Source organism: Lolium perenne, chromosome 6 (assembly GCF_019359855.2).
Source record: "Lolium perenne isolate Kyuss_39 chromosome 6, Kyuss_2.0, whole genome shotgun sequence".
Taxonomy (NCBI): Eukaryota; Viridiplantae; Streptophyta; class Magnoliopsida; order Poales; family Poaceae; genus Lolium; species Lolium perenne.
The window spans coordinates 188,700,701-188,722,170 of NC_067249.2; the positions used below are offsets into that span (position 1 = coordinate 188,700,701).

The window sequence follows — 21,470 nt, forward strand, 5'->3', positions numbered from 1 at the left end:
ACTAACTAGTCACCACAATTCATAAGTATTTCTATAAATTAAGCATAAGAAACAAACACGGTGTACACACTGTCACCTTCACACCGTTGGACAAGGTGTCCCCGGAGATCACATAATAAACCACTTGAGTAGCACAATAGTTGAAGCATAACATCTACTTATTCAACTAGATTACAAAGCTCATGATCACATAAAAATCATAGAAGGAGAGATAGATAGACCACATAGCTACCGGTAAAGCCCTCAGCCTCGGGGGAGAACTACTCACTCCTCATCATGGGAGTCAGCAACGACGATGGAGATGGTGATGGAGTCGATGGAGATGGCTCCGGGAGCAATTCTCTGTCCCTGCAGGGTGCCAGAACAGAGACTTCTGTCCCCCAAATCTTTTCTGCGACGGCGGTGGAGCTACAGAACTTTTCGTGGGTGGAGGCTGATTGATTTAGGGTTTTTGGTCGGGAGCTTTATATAGGCGGAAGAGCGAGGTCGGTGGAGGCCAGGTGGCCCCACACCACCTCTAGGTGCGGGCCAAGGCCATGTCGCGCATAGGCATGGTCTGGCCGCCCTGCGCCTCTTCTTCGACCCCCCCTCTGGGCTTTGTCTTCGTCACGGAAAAATATTGACTTCGGCTTTTATTTCGTCCAATTCCGAGAATATTTCCTTTACAACTTTTCTGATATACAAAATAGCAGAAAACATGAAACTGGCACTGTGGCATCTTGTTAATAGGTTAGTGCCGGAAAATGTATAAAAGTGCAACAAAGTATGAGCAAAATATATATAAATTGGTGTAAAACAAGCATGGAGCATCAATAATTATAGATACGTTTGAGACGTATCCCACTGTTATTGGCACATTAGCTGACCAGCTTAATTTAACGTCAGCGTCAACCGCTAGTCAGGTTTAATAAAATCAGTGGTGGTCCCCTAGGCGGAGGTAGCAAAAGTGTCCCATCGGCGCTGCGGCTTGCCCATGTGGCGGTGTTAATACGCCACCACTTCCCGTCCTTTCTCGCCACTTCCCGTCTAGAGCTCCGGCTGTAAGATGGACCACCATGCACTTATTCCAGCAGTGCTCACTTCTCTACCCCGGCAACAAAATGCTTCACCCCATAGCTACCACATGGGTCATGCTTACCCACGGCGCGTGCGAGTGTTTCCCACTGTCAGAACCAAGTCCCCCCCGCCTTCGGTCGATAAGGAGGAGGAGGAGGAGGAGGCGGCATCGAGGAGAAGGACAAGAAAGAGGAGTACAAGACGAAGGTGAAGCATGCTTCCATCCTCACCGGTGGGGGATGCAAGCCATCACCATCAAGAAGACGAACAAGGCCATCGAAGACCACGCCGTCGAGATCTTCCGCGAGAGAGGGGCAACAGAGAAGGTCGGTTGCCAGCTCATGGCTGTTGAGCAGCAGGCCATGGTGGAGCTAGAAGCCCAGAGGACATCAGACACCGCATCTAGAGAGGATGCATGCCTTCCCATGGTGGAGGGTTACCACCAGGCGCGCAAAGTGGCAGAGGTGGTGGGGTTTGCAAGGAGGATCCCAGAGAATGTGTCATAGCCGGAGAAGACAAGGGCGGAAATCGTGAACCTAACAACGACGAGCAAATTAGGTTTTATTAAATTATGTTCAAATTTGTTAAAATTCCTAGAAATCTGAATGAGAATCGTCAATTTCATTTAAGTTTGTGTACTCCCTCCGTTTCATAAAACTTGTCTAAAATTTGTCAAAATTTAGTGCATCTAGATGCTATTTAATATCTAGATACATGTGAATTTAGATAAATTTTGGACAACTTTCCTTGGAGAGAGAAAGTATTTAAATTCAAGTGGATGCTCACCTGGATGCTGTTAGGATATGGACTGTAGTGGCGACAAAGACTTTCAATTGTGGTCATGGATGGATGGAGTGCATGGAAACGAAAACCCGTACAGCCTTACAGGTATGCATGCATGCCGATCGGTCTGCATTTCTGCCCACAATTGCTGGTGAAAGGAGCGCTGAAAAGGTACCATACGCACCCCTGCGCTCAAGACTAGTTGTCGTTGACAACTTGACATGAACTTCGATAGCCCCTCGTTTATCCCTGCCCGTACCACTTTATGTATACTAGATGACCTGTTGCGCTATCGCGCAAATGGCATTATCAAGTAAGAATTTAAACCATAGGATCAGCTTATTATAGGATCAGAGCAGAGCTCTGCCCCTCCCGCCGCCGCTGCCACCGCTATGGTAAAAGAAGGGCCGCTGGGTTGGCTGAGCTCCATTAGAATCCGATGGCATGCACTGGAGAAAATGTCCTCGATAGCCCCTTTGCCCTCCTTTGGCTACTACCTCTGACCCATTCGATGGTTTCTTCCGCCTCTCGTATGTCTTCCTCTTCCTCTTCCGAGCCCTTGGACCCACCCAACATCCTTGCTACTATGGGTCTGGATTGAACATATATTAAGCAAACTAAAGAACATTTATTTGATACAACCAAAGGAAATACTAAATAGAATAGCAAACATTTATCAAGCAAAGTAACAGAACAGATGTCGATTTTATACATATACATTCAACCATTTTTCTTACTCAGTGAATAGTAGTGGAAGGCATATAAGCAAATCTGACGAACATGGAAAGGGAAGGCAACGAATCAATCATAATTCAAATTTGAAATGGTAGAAAAAACAAAACTGCAGGTAATTTTCTAACTAAATAAAATGCTCAAAATTTATGTCAACGGTTTTAAAAATAAAAATATGGAGCATAATGTGATCATAATTTTTTTAGAGCGCTAAACTGTAAATACCGAGCATAGTGTATCATAACAGATAGTGAACAAACCAGTTTCCAGGCTCTTAATAATCAAGTAAAAAAACATGGGAAATCACCTAACAGTAAAGAGGCATAGTGACCATATGTGCAATAATTAACCGAAACATATGGGTGCTAAAAACCTAGGTATCTCAAACAGTCAGAAACTGAAACATATGACCACCTAAAATAACTATACAAGGAATTGGCTGCCTATCCTCAGCTGAGATGAGTGAATTCACATATGTTGTTCTAAACTACTCGTCAATGGTTAAACTGTTCTTCCTTGAGGCTGATGATGAAAACCCATAGTTAACCCTATGAGCTTAAAAAAGCAAAAGTCCATACATATATAAATAGGAAGAAAACATTACACAAGCAAAGTTAATTAGCATGACCAGCTGAAAACCATCTTACAAAATGAAAGCCAAGTCTTGGGCACATGGCAGATGTTTCTCATTACGGTATTACTTTGATCAGATATGTTTCTAATTAGGTCAATCATTGTACCAGGCTAAGTTATTTCTTATTAGGCATTGTATTCTATGAAACAAGGCAGTACAAAAAATACTAACATGGGTCCTTATATTCATAGATGATTTGATACTTGAAAATAACTAAGGAGCAAAGAATATTTATATATTGGTCATAAATATGCACAACTATATAAATATTGCATGCGGTAATTTCTGTTCTAGTATAAAAAATGCAGCATTTTTTTAGAGAACACACATAATAAAACTATGGTAATTTATGTTCTGGCACATAAAATCAATAAATTATAATATATGTTTGCAGAGCCTAAACACCTTATCACCCTTGTCGTCATGGCACCTCAACATCGACGCAGATTCCAAGCATCAATGAAATATGTCTTCATGCTGCTCACATCCTCATCTCCCTTCCTACATCTCTCCATACAAACAACCTTCTGCCTCTGAACATTCATATCGCTGATCTGTCCGTGCAGTATCACGAGGGAGAGAAATATCTTAGCTGTAAACAATGTTCATTAGTATGTCAAGTCCAACACCCAATTTACAAAGTTCTAAAAACTACAGTATGAGACTTACCATAAAATTCCCCCATGGTCACTTTCCTTTTGTGACCAGTCACGTCCTCTCACCTAAGCTAGAACTAAGAATACATTAAGGAGAACATCATAAATATATATAGAAACGAAGCAAAAAAGATTAACACCCAGTACATGCCTTTCATCAAATATGCATAGAACTCGCCCTCAGGTCCTGTTCGCATTCATCAAACAAAAAAGCTGATGAGAATTGTTGCACCAAGGGAAATAACAACCAATATAAAAGCCAGGTCAAAGTAGTAACACAATGAGCCGTAATAATATACTTTAGTTTAGGAATAAAGCCAGTTCTGATAATTGTTTTATCAAAACAGAATGCACTAAGAACCTGAATAGAATAAAGCTCATCTCCTTTCTACGGGCAGCCAGTAATTTAACCCTTGAACATTAATTAAAGTAGCACATCTGTTCTAGATTTACTCAGGTATAAGCTTGTTTACCTATCTTGTAGAACTGGATACATACTCACACATATATACAACAAGTTCCTTTTTTCCTAGCTGTACTGACCAAAACCTGAGTCTAAACAGTATTGTTCATGATCTAAATTGTGTCGCTACTCATATAGAAAAACCATAATTTATTCAACTCCTCTGACCAAGTCTCATCATTTATTGCGTATATCACCTTTCTCTCAAAGTCCCACATGAACATGACACTACCTGCTGCCACTGTATGATGACATTAAAACTGAAATTGCGTGTGTTCATATGCCTAGAATCAAGAACAACATGAACAAAACGTCCTTGAACACGCAATAAAAATTGGAACTTGAACTACCTATCTGTCTCTCACTCTCTCTCTCGAACACATTCACATGTTGTCCTCCCCTGAGCGGTCGTTCTCCTGGAGCATTTATATAAATATTTAGTGCTCGCAAAAAGATCTTGCACTGCAACCTAATCAAGTAAGAAATGAATTGATACCTGAGAAATACACATCCCAAAGCTTCATAGTCATTCAGACCATCTCGTCGAGGCTTGCCAGAGGAGATCGGCATGGGGACTCTAGAGCTAGAAGCAAGCCTCTGCACCAGGGAACAATCGTATTGGCGTTGTCAGTCTAGCATTTTGCCACGCAAGCATGGTCGTACTACTCCTTTCACAGAAGCTGCATGAAGAAGGGGTCATCAGTTCACACACACGCAGAAATACAGACAGATAGAGAGGGACATTAACCTGTAGATCAACAACACCGTCAAGGTTCAGAACCAAACACTCATTCTCGGAGCCGACATATCGGAACAGATCCGGCTAGAGATAAAGACGATGATGACGGCTGCTCTATTGGCCTCCAGGGAAATCTTCATAGACAAAAAGAAAAGAACTCATTTGAAGCACACCAAGTGTAGGCAACAACTTCTATATATATAAAAGATACAATTTCTTAACAATGGAGTCAAAATTTAGATCTTATAAATCCATGGTGGACATTACAAACACCAAGAATCTCGTTGGCATGAACAAACTAATAACCTTTTGTTTCTAACCTGTAGAAACACATGCTAAGAGTTTGCCACCTTTTTGTTAACCTCTGCAAGACTGTACTTGTGCTCAAGTGGATACTCATTATGAACAGCTGAAGATGAATTAATGCGTACAGTGAAAACTTGACCTTACCTAGTACAATCACAGATACAAAAGTATGAAGGCTGCAATAAAAAAGAGGCTCCGTAAAAAAAGGATGAAGAGCAACAATACTCACCTCATCCTAGATTTAAGATTTATAGACTGACAGATCACTTGCTTGGATACATTGTTGGCTGGCGGGCACCTTGTGAGGATCCATGGCGCTGCAGGGAGATAATTTAGTGACGGATAGGTTGGGCCCATGAATCAAACAACATGAACTACATAATGATATGTTGATCAAGTCAGCACAGTGGGTCCCCAAGATGACTTTGAACAGGCAAAATAAGAAATGAACTACAGAAAATACCTCTAGAATCTGCAGCATGTGCCATGTCGATCATTTGAGGAAATATCAGAGGAACCAACAAATGGTAACTCGCAAAGTTATGCCTGAAAAAAAGAAAGTTCGAAATAAGCAGAACAAATGAGATAAATAACTACCTAATCTAGAACTACTTATTTTGAACTGATAAAATTCCCAGTAAGCAAAACTTCAAAAATTAATAGATGATTTCTTGTTAATGAGATAGGGTAGAACATATGCCTATATGCAATCTCTTCTTTTTTGCATGTGCATTTTAGAGAGAGGTCAGTTCTAGCCGGTGCTATTCTTATATTCAAAAAGAAAGATTGTATCTACATATGTAAACTATGCTCAATTGTTTTGAGCACATGGATACTATTTATATGACAATGGATCTGCAGTGAGATTCAATGCATAGAAAGGCACATAATAAACTGACTGGAATGCAGATATGGGGATTAAGATGAATTCATACCTACGGCAGCCCAAGCACAGATAGCTGCCAGTCCGCGTACATAAGCTCATATTCATCCCCCATTCCTCCTCATCACATCGACCCTCCGCCACTCATCAACGATCCAACTAACTGAGCCACCTCAAAGCATCAAAATGTAATTTGAAAAGAATCAGTTTCCTGGAGAAAATGACATTGAACTGAATTAGTATAACACCAGTCTGTAATTTAGCAGAATAGGATTTACCTCTAGCAACAAAGAGACAACTCTAATTCATTTTCCAGTACATCAGCATCAGGGCGAGACTATCCATTAATCATTATATGCCCCTCCAACGAGCAATCTTCTACCAACACCTAAAAATCGAGATCTAGTCAGGTTATTGGCATGCCAAGAGAGAGAGAGAGAGAGAGAGAGAGGAACCTGTCCAGCAGGCACCGCTGCAGGGTGAGGGCGCTGCTCCTCTCCCGCGCGCCCGATTCCGGCAGCACTTGGAGGAGATCTTTTCTCTCCTGCATCTCCAGCCCCAAGCAGTGATGTACGAGCTCTTCAAAGCGGCCTTGCCATGGATTCCGCCCGTCCTGCACCGGATCCGCCCGTCCAGCCGCCACCAACTCCCGCATCCAGCCGCCTCGTTGCTCGGGGCGCCCTTCCTCCGTCCACCCGCCTCCCGTGCAGCACCTCGCGTGGCGGCCCGTGTAGGAAAACAAGAGGCGGCGGCGATTGGGGAAGGAGGAGAGGAGACGAGGATTGGGGGAGGAGGGGAGAGGAGAGCAGGGGATTGGGAGAGAGTGATGATCTGGGATTGGGGAGTGATTTTCGATCTAGGTTTTCACTGCCCACCCACTGGCCTACCACGAGAAAAAGGGCGACGTGAGCCAGCCCCTCATTGCGTCTCTCGCTGGAGGCTCCCACGCACAGGATGGCCCAGCGGTCATGTAGCCAGCAGATGAAACCAAGTAACAAAATTTATAACCGCATCCGACGGCTGTGGGTGAAAGTGGGCTGAAAATTTTACTGTTTAAGGGCCAATCAACGGCCCTGATTGATTTGCCCCTTCAGACCATCTCGTTGGCCGGGTAGCCTAGCGGCTCTTATAGATAGAATCCATCCCACACAAATAAACAATACACTACTGTCTCGAATTCGCTCTCTGGTCCAGAAGAATACGTGAACCGTGGTACGTACGGGACACTAGGACTAGGAGGAGACGATCGGCGGGGAGGCGCCAGGAAAACCGACTAGGGTTCATTTCCTGGCCAGCGATGTCATCGGTCGCTCCCTCTCCACTACGGCAACAAGCTGCTACGCCGACGGTCCCGCATCGTCGGCACAGTGCATTGCACCGTCGGCACAGGCTCAGCCGACGGTGACCGTCGGCGTAGCACCGTAGGCACAGCTGGTGTCGGGGGCTGCGCAGGTACCGTCGCCGTAGCAGGTCACCGTCGGCACAGTCGTACGCCGACGGCTTGATGGTGGCCGTCGGCCGCCCCACCGTCGGCACACGCAACCCGCCGTCACGCCGGCTGCCATCCACGTGCCCAGCTGTGCCGACAGTTACACCGTCGGCACAGTTTCACCTTTTTTTTTTCCTAGAACCGGCGGCAAACCGTGGCGATTTGAACTGGAAAAATGGCGCGAAGCGGCACTGCTGTGCCGACGGCACCGTCGGCACAGACCCTGCCATTTGTCATAGTTAAGGGTCTGTGCCGACGGTGCGTCGGCACAGCCGTGCCCAGGATTTTTCGTATTTTCCCCAATTTGCTTCAATTAGCTCAGAAAATCGCACAAAATACACAGATTATAACATTGAATGTCCAGTAACATATATACCACAAATATAGCACCATAGAGCACAAAAATATCACCATATAGCACCAAATCCCACAAATATAGCACCAAATCCCACAAATAGCACAAATGTAGCATACAAGACCATCGTACATACACGGGATCCACTACAAAGATGGAATGTGTCATCATGTAACTAGTACAATGTATCAACTATGATGGTCAACCACGCGGAGGGTAGAACTCATGATCACGCAACTCGTCGGAGTTGAAGCGAGGGAAATTTGCTTCGACCTGTGTAACAAGCAGTGTACCGACGGCTGGCCTATGCCGACGGTCAACTCCGTCGCCGGTCTACGAGGGCCTCTGTGCCGACGGCCCCGACATTTGGCCATCGGCACAACCCGCCTCTCCCGTAGTGCCGGTGGTTCTAGGATTTTGAAGGTATGGCGGACCACGGCCTGGTATAAAAGCGACAAACAAATAACGAAGAACGATAAAGGAAAACGTAGCGGAGACACAAGATTTAACGCGAAAAACCCCTTCCAACACAGAAGGGAAAAAAAACACGGACGCCAGCCAGCAAAACTTCACTATATCGGAGAGTGTTTACAAACGCCGTGGGTTATCTCATAATCTGATAAACCCTAGCCGACGGCTTACAAGATGTATAAATAGGCGGTGCCAACAATCCGTACTGTACCGCGGGGTTCCTGCAGGGCACGACGTATGGGCTAACTTCTGACTCCACTACGCTTCGGCCCAAGCCTCCGGCGATGGGCCTCGCTCCGCTCGTCAGAAGTTAGCCTCCCTTTAGTATATGAATTTGGATCACAATATAATATGGCCCCTCACCGGTTCCGGTTCCGATGGCTAGAACGTGCACGTGTGTACGGCCACCTCTAGTCCCGGTTCTATCGGAACCTTTATTTTCCGTTGGAGACACCAACCGAGACTAAAGATGTTGCAACAGGCCGCGAGCCCTTTTAGTCCCGGCTGGTGTGTCTCCAACCGGGACTAAAGGTTCATCTCTATATATACCTGGTGCCTTGCTCAACCTTGTGAGCCCCATTTAGCTTTTTTCTTTTCTTTTTAGCACAAGAGGTGTATGTTGGTTTGCTTTCTCTTCTTATGCACAAGAGGTGCTCGATGAAATGGCTCAGAGTATAATGCCACTTGAGCTCACACAAAACAAATATGATATGAAGTGCTCGAGCCATACTTAAGCTTTCTCCTCTTTGTTTTTCCTTCTCGGTCAAGGTTAACAACTTTAACTTTTCATCCGTCATTAATAAAATACATGTGTCGATATACATCGCTTTACTATTCATGATAATATGTAATGGTTTTTAATGTACTTAATTATATAATGCAAATGAGCCGGTAATGAATGCACGTTGACCGACACATTGACGAGTTCATTACGGGGTGTCAAGACCACCAAATCAACTTGAGGACGGTCAAAGAAGGGTGTCGCGTGGGCTTTGCTACCTGGCGTGTAAATCCTCTCCTCTTCTAGCTGGCAATCACCTGGCGTCGAGGTCGGTTGTAGAACATGTGCGCCTTTGTAGCTGCAAGATAATTCACCGAAACCTCTACTGCGGCAGAAAAACAAAGTGAAATCTCTGCGGCAGCAGGGTTTGTCGTGTGAAGCACTGCCACGGCAGAGAAATCCTCTATTTCTTCCGCTACGAACCTGTCGTGCTAGTGCCCATCGACACATGATCTAACCTAGAATTCTCCGCCGCCATTGAGTCCTTAATCAGAGGCTCCATACTTTCCTCATCCACAATGACCACGTCATCCTTCCCCTTTGTATCTTCCGAATTTCTACCACACCTATTCGAAAACAAAGCACACATAGATAAATTCATCAGCCGATGCAGTCCTGAGCCGCCCGGTGTATCTTGTCTTCTAATCCATGACTTAAGAATCCTAGGCTAACTCAAATGCGACTGTCTTGTCTTCTAATCCAAGTCTTTCGTATGTATCCAGCTGATGTCTGACTTATTGTTGGTTCCGGCTTTGGCCATCTGGTTTTGGGCTTCAGGCTTCATCTAGCAGTTCTAGGTCGCCCACTATTTCTGCCGACACAACCACCCATGTCCCTGCCGGATAGTAGCTCGACCTTCCCGTGGGCTCCTTGGTCACCACTGGTAGATAATAGGTCTTCGCTACCGGGTTGGAAGAGTCTTTAGTCCTGGTTTTCCATCTGGAACTGCCAAAACGGGACTAAAGCCCAAAATTTTAGTTCCGGTTGGCTTATGAACCGGGACTAAAGGTCATCCACGTGACAGCGATGAAACACTCGGGCTGGCGGACCTTTAGTCCCGGTTAGCAAGTTCACACCAAGGTTTAGGGTTGTAGCCCTATATTTTGCTTTTTTTCATTTATATATATATTCCACGCCAAATAGATATATATATTGTACACGTTTATGCACATATAATATAATGCCTCTTACGATATATATATAATTTGTTATAGTTTCTATCTAATTACATGGAGATCACTAGAATACATGGATGCATTAGCGGCAATGGTGTTCTCCGCCTTTATGTATGACCTCGTTAAGCAAAAATCTCGTCAACTCCTCTTGAATTGCTTGCACACGTTCATCCGGTATAGAAGCTGGCCTCGTAGAAAATCGGCATTTAAAAGAATGTGATCAATATATGTATATATATGAATATATGTGTAGTATGAATGAAACTAAACACAATTGATGGTAATAAAATAAATGTGTGAATATTGTCAACGTACTTGAAGGAAATCCTCCCTACGCCGCGCCGCTCAGTGGTATTCATGCGGATGTAAGTATGCACATAAATTAGTCCCCTCCGCCTGCATCAACCACTTCACGGGAATAGAATTCAATCAAATATTAGTCAAGCATGATAATATATAGTATTAAAACTAGAATTAAAGAGATGCACCGATCTAGTACTACTTACTTTCTGCTTTACAAAACGCAGCTTAGGTTTCAATTGACCGGGAACTTTTTTTATGAACCTTTTCCAAACCCTGCGATAATGCCGAGGAACTGAGGAAATGAACGAAAGAGGCCGATATAGTGCGATAATGATTGAAATTACCTCTGGATCATATCATATAAGTTCCTGTACAACTCAGTATCTTTGTCTAATGGGTCGATGATATCAACTTTTTCATTGTCAATTTAAATAATTAACAGAATTCAGTGGAAGCTGCACACGTTTACATATGCAGGAATGCATATAACTCATCAATTATAGTACTAAATATCATGTATTTAAGCAAAATAGAATATGTGCAAAAGGACAGTAATACTCCCGAGAAGTTGTAAGGAAATAGTATTTCTGAACATTTATTTTGTTGGACTAAAACCTTAGCAAGTTATCCTTCGTGTCCTTAGGATATTGTTCTACCGTAAGACAATGATTGTGATATGAGTCAATGAACCCAACATTAAAGATGTTGTTTCTTCTGCATTCTACAATCTTCATTCTGCATATATAGCGTACAAAAAATATAGTGAGGTTGGTATCACCAACTGGGATTAAAGGTCCCGATCGAACCGGTACTAAAGCTTGCCGTGCGTTCTAGCCGTTGGAATCGGCAATAGTCCTGAATCAAATAGCGACCGGGACTAATGCTCCTTGCAACTCCGAACGGAAGACCCATTTTCTACTAGTGCACTGATTCTTGTATTTCTCTAAAATTGGCATCGCGAAAATCCTAGGTCCATTTTGAGTTTGGGAAGCATCCTATAATTCAAAAATATGCAAATGCAAGAAAGTTTTGCACTGCATATTTATAACACAAATAAAGAGATTTCTTAGAAATCGCGTAAAACAATAAAATGCATGGTGGAAATTCTAATTATGAGGAAAATATGTAGGAATATAACATAATAAAGTAAAAAAATCATGGATATGTTTTCAACATATTAGGTGGCTATGGTGAAGACTACGGAGGCGACTGTGGGGAAGACCACAAAAGCGGCTGGGGATAAAGCCTCTCAACCTGTTGTGGAGAAAACCACTATAGCGGATGCAAAGACTACAATAATATTACAATATCTATCGTCGCCAATTTTGGTCTCGAGTCAAGTGGCATTCCAAGATGAATCCACTATCCTCGCTGATGCTATGAATGTTCGAATCGCTGTGTCTAGAGCCACCCAAGTAACCACCGCCACTCAGGTTTAGTGACAAGAAGCTTCGACTCAAAAGCCACCAGGCCATGCCACAAGTCGCACTCAGACGCTTTGACATCAAGCATGGATCAATGGTGCTTAAATATTCATAAGGGGGCTTAAAGACATGATCCAGGTATGAATTCATCTCCTCATATATTTCCCCATACCCCAAAGTCTGAAGTTAGCTATGTGGAAATCCAGTTAAGAACGAGTAGATCTTCATGCATGTATTTCCCAATGGTGGGGAGGATGATCTCTCCCCACCCACCCGAATACGAGTTCCATTGCTCACAATTTCGGTGACGTTTCATTATTATTAAAAATATTGGGATTGATGCAATAATTTAATAATAGATGTTACAAATCGTTGGCTCAATGTAAAGCCAATGACCTATCATATATGTTAAATTATTGTGTCATATGTACTATCTTCAAGTTAAGACATACATATATACTTTACTCAACAGATCTGAAATAAGGTATTTTTATCAAATTGAAATGATATTATAGTGTTAAAAATAATTGTATGGAAAAAGCAACATACTTTTTTATTAATAGGGAGGTAAACTTAGCTACTTTAAACAATGTATTTAAATTGTATATTAAAATTGGTTAAAAATATGAAGATACTATGCACAACTTTACAATAAAGAAATAAAATTTCACAAAAATCTCACATGTTTTTGGAAGAGTAAAGCATGAACTCATAGTTCTAATATGTCAAGACCATTGAGTGGAGTGCATACATCTTAACGTGGCACAATTTGAGGTGGCACCTTCATATTTCATGGAGCCGGACGTTTGGCATAATTGGGCGCCCATAAATGCAAATTTTCAGCTGAGTTGATTCTCCAAAACTATGTTTTGATGGCATACATGCTTGCATGTCGTGGTTGGCCAAATTGTGACCTTTGCCAACTTGACAAGCAGGTGCCTGCATCTTCTTGTTGAAATGTAGGTGTTCTCGTCCCATTTGGAGATGCATTAATGAATAGCTAGGCTTGGTGGACTTCTACACTTCTCAATAGAATAATGTTTTCACTTTTGAAGAGTGGTGTTGTTCCGTTACCGGCACGCGAAGGTGAAAGCAAGGGGACCAACAGGTACTATGCGTCCCCTAAGATCCAAAATTTTCCTTGAAGTCCCTACTTATATCCTCAAGCACATATATTTGTGTGATTTGGCGCCCCTCCCTCCCCGGTATCTTTTTCCCGTGTCTGCCCCTAGCGGCAAGCATGGTTATAGGTTCTTGGGTCATCCTGACTTCATCTTTTTTATTTCTTGGGATATTTGGAACGAGCGAAACACATGAGTTTTTAGGAACATTTCTTCTTTTCCTTCAGTTGTTCTTTTGACCAATAGAATGAATGCCACGGAGCATTTGAGCTATATTATGTCACGAGAGTAGGCTTTGCATTTGAGACAACAGACTAATTTGTACCCTAAACACTTCTTAACTAATTTGATGATGCAAAGCTTTTGGCTCGGTTTCCAAAAAGAAAAGTAGTGTGCTGCTTCCTAGAGCTACAATCACATCCTGTCTAGTGATCACTCACTGGAATACAATGATGTCTTGCTTATCTGTGACACAGGAGCATGCAAGAGCTGAAAAGGCTGACGCTGGGTGCAGCCACACTGTTGGGAAATTGCCAGTACCGTTGCTACAACAAGTTATACAACACAAGAGACACGGCTCTCAGGTGGGGCCACAGCACCTGCCATAGTTCAAAGGCATTTCATGCATGCCACCGGTCAGAAAGACTAGTCGTCAGGGGGGCGCGTGTACGTATATAGTCGCATGCACGCTCCCGCGCAGCCGCACAGGCACAGCGCCAAATGCTGTACGGGGCATTATTAACCTCACAACAATGAGGAAAGCATCTGGTTGCCACGAGGCCATGGCCATGCATGTATAAGCTCATGATTCTCTTGCTCTCTCCATCGCATGCTTTCAATGCTGGGAAACTACTGTAACGATCTTTCAAGTTTCAATGCTAAAACACCTTACATATTCTATACTGTTTTTAGGTATGAACTAGTATCCCCCGCAAAAAAAAAAGGTATGAACTAGTACATACACAAGGCCCTCCTATTCATACAAAGGTCAACGTAAAATATATGCCAATGCCCTTCAAAAAGCACATCCATGCCCTCATATATACTACTCCCTCGCCAAAATGTAGTGCGTATAAGAATTTTTAAAAGTCAAACGACATACAGTTTGACCAAGTATGTAGAACTAACTATCAACATCTAGAATACCAACTCAATACCATTAGATTCCTCACAATGTATATTTTCATATGGTATAGATTTGGTTCTAAAAAAACTTGGTCAAAGTTGATATTGTTTGACTTTTTGGAAAATTTGTATGCACTACATTGTGTCAAGGAGGGAATACTTGACAATATATGTGCACATATAAAAATTCAAAATCTAGCCCAAATTAATGGCATGAACACGCATCTATTGCTGGAGGACTAAATTATGAGTAATGTGCATTCTAGTAGAAATTATAAATTATGTTACTCTGGAACAAAATTCATGAAAGTATATTGATATTTCATTCACCAAAAAAATCAAATATGCATGCGTTTACAAAATTCACAAGTCAAAGATACAAATCCTTGATTGCACACTAAATTTAAATATATAAGGGAGGGCAAACAATGCTGAGCTCACAGGAAACCCATTCTTATTTCTATCTATTAATACATATGCATATTAAGTTTTTTTCTTCCACCAATTTTTCCTATCCATGCATAATACTACATATTGAGCATTGATCAACATTCTTAGTCAAATCGAACAAGCCACCTGATCCATGTTGCAGTGTCGAGGATTTACTTGCCATGAATGAATTGCAAATTTGTAGGTATTTCACATGAAATAGCTCATATTCTACTATCTCAATTCTACAAAATGTGCCCTCTACATATTGATGACTACATATGCAAATCGTCTAGTTTCAAGGGTCTGAAAATCATTTATTATGCACCCTATAATTGTAAACAAGGAAGAGTGCAAAAAGATATCCACTTCTTAAATTGATTTACCACCACACACATAATGCCGATGTCCAAGGTCGTGAACACACATGATACACATACTATGATATTTATTTTGTGAAAAAAATCACTGGTTAGTAGTTGGCCTGTTGGGTATCAGTGCTTCAAATATGAGATACGTTTTTTTTTTCCGAAATGGGGAGCGAAGCCCCGGCCTCTGCATCGAAACGATGCACACAACCATTTATTTCATTATTCATAGGTTCGTAGGCTCAGTTTTACAACTCATGGGTCACATAAGGTGTACATCAACCAGCTAAGTATATGTTAGAGTTAGGTGTTTGCAGTAAGAGAAACAGACTACTTGCCCATTGATGGCTAACTTGCTCAAGAAGAATGGCAATACTGATGATACATATATCTCTTAGCTAGGTATCTGAACAATACTCCCAATACAGTTTTCACATAGATGACATCAAATATGGGCGAGTGACCTGGCAATTTAACAACATGTCTTGGGATTTCTATATTTCAGGTCAACCGTATCTTTAATCAGTCCAACTTCATTATTCCCAAGGAAACATCCCCCATGGGAAAGGTATTTAGCCTTTTCACCGTAGAATGAAGCCTTGTTAATTTGGTTGTCACAACCAGATAGCTTAATTATTATCACCACACAAAAAAGTAACAGATAGCTTAGTACTACCAAGTAGATAAGGACAGAGTAAAGCACATGTGTTGTCATTTCGCCTGTTCATAACAAAGCTAGCGGTCTAATCTGGATGATTGGGGGGTAAAATCATTTTTCGTTGTATAAGTCTTCTAGAGGTAATAAAAAAGTATGTATCAATGGTTAGTTGTTCAAGTCTAAACTTGTAAATTACTAGTAGTGCCTTTCCACATAGCACTAAGAAATATTCAAATTCGAACAGGTTTCTGCAGCTGAGATAACATAGTATATGGATCAGACTGATGGAATATAATGTAGGACCTAAAGATCATTTATAAATTATAATGGAGAAGTGTATTGCATGATAACTAGATATAAGCTGCGGGAGATCATATTATTATCAGTCTATATACAATTAAGAATGACTGATAGTGTTGTTTTCAGTCACAAACGCATTTCCATTCTAGATAACTAACAATAGACAATGTGTTATTTAGTCATTACAACAGCTAGCAAGCATGTGTATTTATACATATGTACACAGAAATATGATACGGGATTTCTGTATATTGGTGGATTGTTGCTCCGCAATCTTGAGGCCTAGCTGGAAATTTCTTCAAATAATTGGGTAGGATATAAATACTCAGAAATTTGTATAGAAATGCTATATGATTTGTAGTGTTATAATCCTAAGGAATTTTTTCATAGGAGGACCTTGCACTCAATTTTAAAGCGATATTTCAATGAGGCTAAATCCTATGTTTTCATAGAAGAATCTTGCACTCAATTTTAAACCTTGCACTCAGTAGCTTGTGTGGCTCACGACTGTCTGTGTTTTCGGATCATATAATTGGAAAGTCTTTACAGCTAAGTCACAGGCATGGTTTATGCTGCTATATGGTTCATTTTAGTACCTTTTCCTATTGTCATCTATGGAATCATGTGAAGAAAAAGAGATCTCTAGCCTTAAGGGTAGATAAGGTTTGAAGATGGAGCTAGGACTGTAAGAGAGGGAGAGATATCACTTCGATGTAGAGGCCGAGGTATTTGCCCTTTTCGAAAAAAAAAAAAGGGACAAAGAGTTTCTCACTAGTAATTAAGAACCTATATTTTGTGTGCCTAGCTAGTCAACTACTCATGAATCATACCTTATAGCTTCCTGTTTTATGTAGGATCAGTCTCAGGCTATGGAGATGCTCTCTTAGCTTAAAAAGGAACTTTCCCCGAATGGCAGCTAACCTAGCCGTACCCTAGCTAGGCGGCAGCTATGAGTAGAAGAAGCAAGTAGAAGCACACACACTGCACAACATATGGATGATGGTACGACTGTAGTGCATGGACTGAGCATGGATGGAATAGAAAATGAAAAGAGGGAAGAAAGAGCATGCATAAACTTACATGTATGAGGTTCTACTCCTACTTATCCCTTCTTTTGTGGTGTAGTCATCTCTTGTGTGTGTTTGTGTGTCGTGAAGACATCTCTTTCCCTTTCCACCTTACAATGAACCAAAGGTACTTTGATATTCTTGGGATGTCCATCATGGATCCATCTATTCTGAATTTTCCCCTAGCCTCCCAGCGCAACAGAAACTGCGCCCCTCCTACAGCTTGCCAGTTATGGTCACGTTACCTAGGCCGGCTAGGGTCGTCCCCTTTGCTCCCATCGGCCATCACGCCCTGCACACATCCACACACCGTGCAGTCGTCCTAGCTACCCAACGCAGTGAAAAAGAAGAAAAAAAAGGACTCGATGGAGCATTGCTGAGATGGATCATCGATCGTAGCTAACACTAACCACAGGAAGAAGAGGAAGCTCTAGCAGCTGCTGCCACCGGCAACAAGCGTACATCTGCTGGAGTAGCAACAGTGAGGTGTTCGTACCGATCGAGCTGAGGTCCCCCATAAATTCCCAGCAGTCGTACAAAGAAGTTATGGCCAGTGCCCCCTCTTTACAGACTGCCACGACCATAAAGATCTCTTGGACTGTGTGCATATGCATATGCATTGCATTGCATGCCCTCCCAAGGCCCAGACAATCCAAACTATACGTAATTTGGCCCACTCCGCCCATGAGTTTAAATCCGTGTTCCCTCTGCCTCCCTGGTAAATTCATCAATATACGTACGTACGAGATCGATACCGGTACGTGCGTACGAACGAGTATGATACACATGCATCTACATGTGGTACACAGAGGAAGAACAGTGTGGTACTGTAGTTTGTAGAAAAAGGCGGAGGCAGAAAGGCGAAATAAAAGGAATGTGCAGACCTTCCTTCCTCCCGTAACTATGAGGTGATGTGCAGTAAAGAACGGAATATGTGTTTAAGATCTGACCTGCGAAAATGTAATGTCGCTGCTTCGGACTTGTCTCTCTTGCTGCTGACTTACTGCTGCATGAGAGGTTAATGCGCCATATATCCAGGTACTGATCCACTGCTCCCGGCCGGCCGGCCTTTGATGATCTAGCAGAATATCAGTTCACATACAGACATTGTAGACATATGATGCAGGGAAATTAAGGTGGCCTGCCTTTACATGTATCCAAATGTTTCTAGGAGAGGCCAGGTGTAATTCTTCTTTTGAGCAATAATAAAGCGCCCATTATCAAAAAAATACTTGTAAGAGACTACATATGAAGTATGAACAAATTCCCCATAAAAAAAAGTATGAACATCAGTTCACACATAGACATAACAGTGTATGATGCATGGAAATTCAAGTTGCTGCCTTTCCATGTGTCCAAAATCCTGGAAGATGCATGGTAGGAGACTATGAAGTAGTATGAACAAATTCACATACATATGTTATCACATGTAGGTGAAGTGATTTTACTAGTAGTAAATCATCGTGAAGCGTTCAAGTTCGGAGAGCAGGGGCTAAAGCTTGTTTTGAGGAGGAAGTACGGAGAACAATTGTAATGTGATGCAAAATTAAGTTGAGAGGGGAATGCTGAAGAACATGAGACGGATTTGGCAGAAAAACACGAAAATTTTCAATATCTTTATGACGTACGTCTCAAACTAACATAAAAAATTCAAGTGCCAAAAAGTGGGGCAAATGTCAAATCCTAACTGCCGCTATCATCAAAAGGTTATAACTGAACCACATGACAAGTGAGATGACGAGAACAAACAGAAGAGATTGAGCTTTCCTTTTGTATTCCTCTGTTTAGGTCACAGATCGAGATCCAAGGCCGAATGCGCCTCCCTCTTGGATGACGACGAAGACGACGGAGACGAGGCTTGATCTGCACCGTGCGAAGGACATTCCAGCAGTCTCAGCGTGGGATCCCTCGGCCGCCATGCCGATGCGGGCATCTGCGATGCGCTGACGTAGTTGCTCGACTCGCCGCCGCCGTCATCTCCGCTATGCCCCGGGTTGTCGAGGTTCACGCCGAAGAGCCTCACGCGCTTCTTCGTGGCCGTCGTCGTGGGGCTGTCGATGATTGGCAGTGGCACCGAGTCGAGCACCACCGGGGAACCGGTGGTTACGATGCCGATGCCTTGCTGTTGCTGCGCTGTGTAGTGCAACGACGGCGGAGGTGGCGCACGTGGCAGGAGGAGCGGCGCGTGCTGTGGCATCCTGGAGGGGGAGCCGAAGAGGAGGAGCTGCCTCCCCATGCCGGCGGGGCTCATGCCCCGGAAATCGTAGCCCTGACGCAGGCGGTGCTCGAAGAGCGTGGCAGGTGGCGATGGCGGTATGAAGAACCCTCTGCCGCCGCCGGCAGCGGCGCCAAAGCCCCACGGGCTGTAGTGCGAGGTGAGCGGCATCATGGGGAGCGGGAGGCGGCCGGGGAAGCGGAGAGGGTCCCGGGTGTCGGCGCGGCGCTTCCAGTCGATGAAGAGGCGGTGGCGCGCGCTGGCGGCGGCGCCGCGGGAGAAGGAGACGGTGTCGCCGGCGTCGAGGCGCTTCTCCTTGACGAAGCGACTCCAGCCCTTGGTCATGACGTAGCTCTGGCTGCTGTTCCAGTAGGAGTAGCGGAAGCGCCAGGGCTTGCCGGCGTTGTCCTCGAAGTTGAGCAGCAGGCCCTTCTCGTTGGCCGCCGAGTCCAGCGGGAAGTACTTCTCGGCGTACTGCTTCGGGATTACCAGCCTGTTGAGCTTCCCCACGTCGCTCGGCGTCACGACCTTGTCGAACATGTGCTCCTTCTCCACCGGCTCCGCGGCCACATCGCTGCCGCCGCCCCCGCCGCTGCCCGAGGCTCCGGCGCCATCCCCGGATCGAGAGGGAGGGCTGCTTCCTGACGCAGACGCAGAGGCCGATGCGGACGCTGAAGAGGCTGCGGCGTCGGCCGTGGGCGTGGCCGTCATGAACGGGATCTCACGCAATGATGCCTCCTCTTCCTGCTCTTCCTCCTGCTCCTCCTCCCCTTTAGAAAACCTACTGCTCGTGGCGATGAATTCCATCGATGCAGCAAGTGCTTGCTCCCGAGCGAGGATTAGTGGGACATGTATCCTCTGGATCGGAGGAATGGTAGATCTTCAGAAGGAGAAGCAACCGAAAGAGAAGCAGCTTCTTTGCTCTTCCAATCGGAGTGGAGAGGAGAGAGCAGCAATCCTGGATCCTTCTACAGCTTGTTCCCCCTTTGCTGCCTTGTGCAGAGAGCAGCAGCTTGGCCTGGTGCTCGAGAATAGACACTGCCGCGGAAGCTCTAGCCTGTAGGTAGCTAGGTTGGGGATCTACCTATGTATGCGTGTATGTATTGTTTTTTCCCTCCTATATATGGATTTCTACATCGAGCGATCTGGAGCCTTTGTTTCGCAGCGAGGGGAATGAATTAGGCCATCATGCATTGACGCGCTGTGCACGCCTAGCTCGCTTTGGGGATGTGGCAGCAGGGAGGACGGGGATGGCCGGCAATATGGATCGATGGAGACGGTGAGGTTGGTGGGTGTGGCTAATATTTGTGGCTGGCCTGGCCGCTGCAGCTCGATCCTCCCGCGAGGGAAGAGGAGACTGAGCTGCCCTAGCTCTGCTAGAAGATTCCTTTGAAACCCACCAGCTAGTGGAAGCGGTAGCTAGCTCAGTGAAGTGAGGCGAGTCATCCTGGTTTCTCTGCCCTCACCACTTTCCCCTCTGCCGTGTACTCTAGCTTATGCTCCTTTTCTTCCCAGGAGTTTTATTTCGTCTAGTTTGGCATTTTTTTCCTTGCCCTTTATTTTCTTTTCCCTTTGTTTGCAAGGTTTAGAGATGGAGCTATAGAAAGAGCTGGAAAAAGTTGAGGGCGTACTGTAGAACGTAGTGTGTAGCTTTATAAAGGAGAAGACACTGGTGGGGGCCCATGCATCGCTCTCGGTTGGGCTCATGTGAGCTCGTCCTTGTCACCATACGGGTATACGTATACATCAAATATCACTAACACGCCTGCCTACGGCGCGCGTCCCTGCAGCTACGGCCGTAGCTTGGTGTAGGCAAGTTCATAGGTTGGTCCTCCCGGTACGTTCCCGTCGATCCATCGAGGGGATTTTCTCATAATAATTGCATGATGTGAAATCAGGATCTCCCCTGCCTAGCTCAATGGTATTTAAAGACCATA

The 21,470-nt window shown here is 44.0% G+C and overlaps 1 protein-coding gene and 2 long non-coding RNA genes across 16 annotated transcripts; all 3 read right to left on the reverse strand.

The window, feature by feature from the left end:
- Nucleotides 1-1,823: 1,823 nt before the first annotated feature.
- Nucleotides 1,824-7,172, reverse strand: LOC127306657 (uncharacterized). Of its 14 annotated transcripts, none has more exons than XR_011747509.1 (12): nucleotides 6,708-7,168; nucleotides 6,531-6,640; nucleotides 6,305-6,463; nucleotides 5,833-5,915; nucleotides 5,599-5,686; nucleotides 5,384-5,435; nucleotides 5,073-5,197; nucleotides 4,821-5,004; nucleotides 4,013-4,740; nucleotides 3,875-3,938; nucleotides 3,611-3,797; nucleotides 1,824-2,431 (listed from the first exon to the last, which is right to left on the reverse strand). It is a non-coding gene; the product is annotated as an uncharacterized lncRNA (long non-coding RNA). The 14 variants fall into 14 exon arrangements; XR_011747507.1 differs by lacking the exon at nucleotides 1,824-2,431 and adding an exon at nucleotides 2,494-2,610; XR_011747512.1 differs by lacking the exon at nucleotides 1,824-2,431 and having other exon boundaries at nucleotides 2,494-3,797; nucleotides 4,821-4,921; nucleotides 6,708-7,172.
- Nucleotides 7,173-10,524: 3,352 nt separating this feature from the next.
- On the reverse strand, nucleotides 10,525-11,809 carry LOC127309406 (uncharacterized). Its single transcript, XR_007857138.2, has 3 exons — nucleotides 11,030-11,809; nucleotides 10,839-10,931; nucleotides 10,525-10,706 (listed from the first exon to the last, which is right to left on the reverse strand). It is a non-coding gene; the product is annotated as an uncharacterized lncRNA (long non-coding RNA).
- A 7,093-nt stretch (nucleotides 11,810-18,902) lies between these two features.
- Nucleotides 18,903-20,964, reverse strand: LOC127306656 (B3 domain-containing protein Os02g0683500-like). The gene has a single exon (XM_051337320.2). The coding sequence runs from the start codon at nucleotides 20,338-20,340 to the stop codon at nucleotides 19,108-19,110; it is 1,233 nt and encodes a 410-aa protein (XP_051193280.1). The 5' UTR covers nucleotides 20,341-20,964; the 3' UTR covers nucleotides 18,903-19,107.
- Between the last annotated feature and the right edge of the window lie 506 nt (nucleotides 20,965-21,470).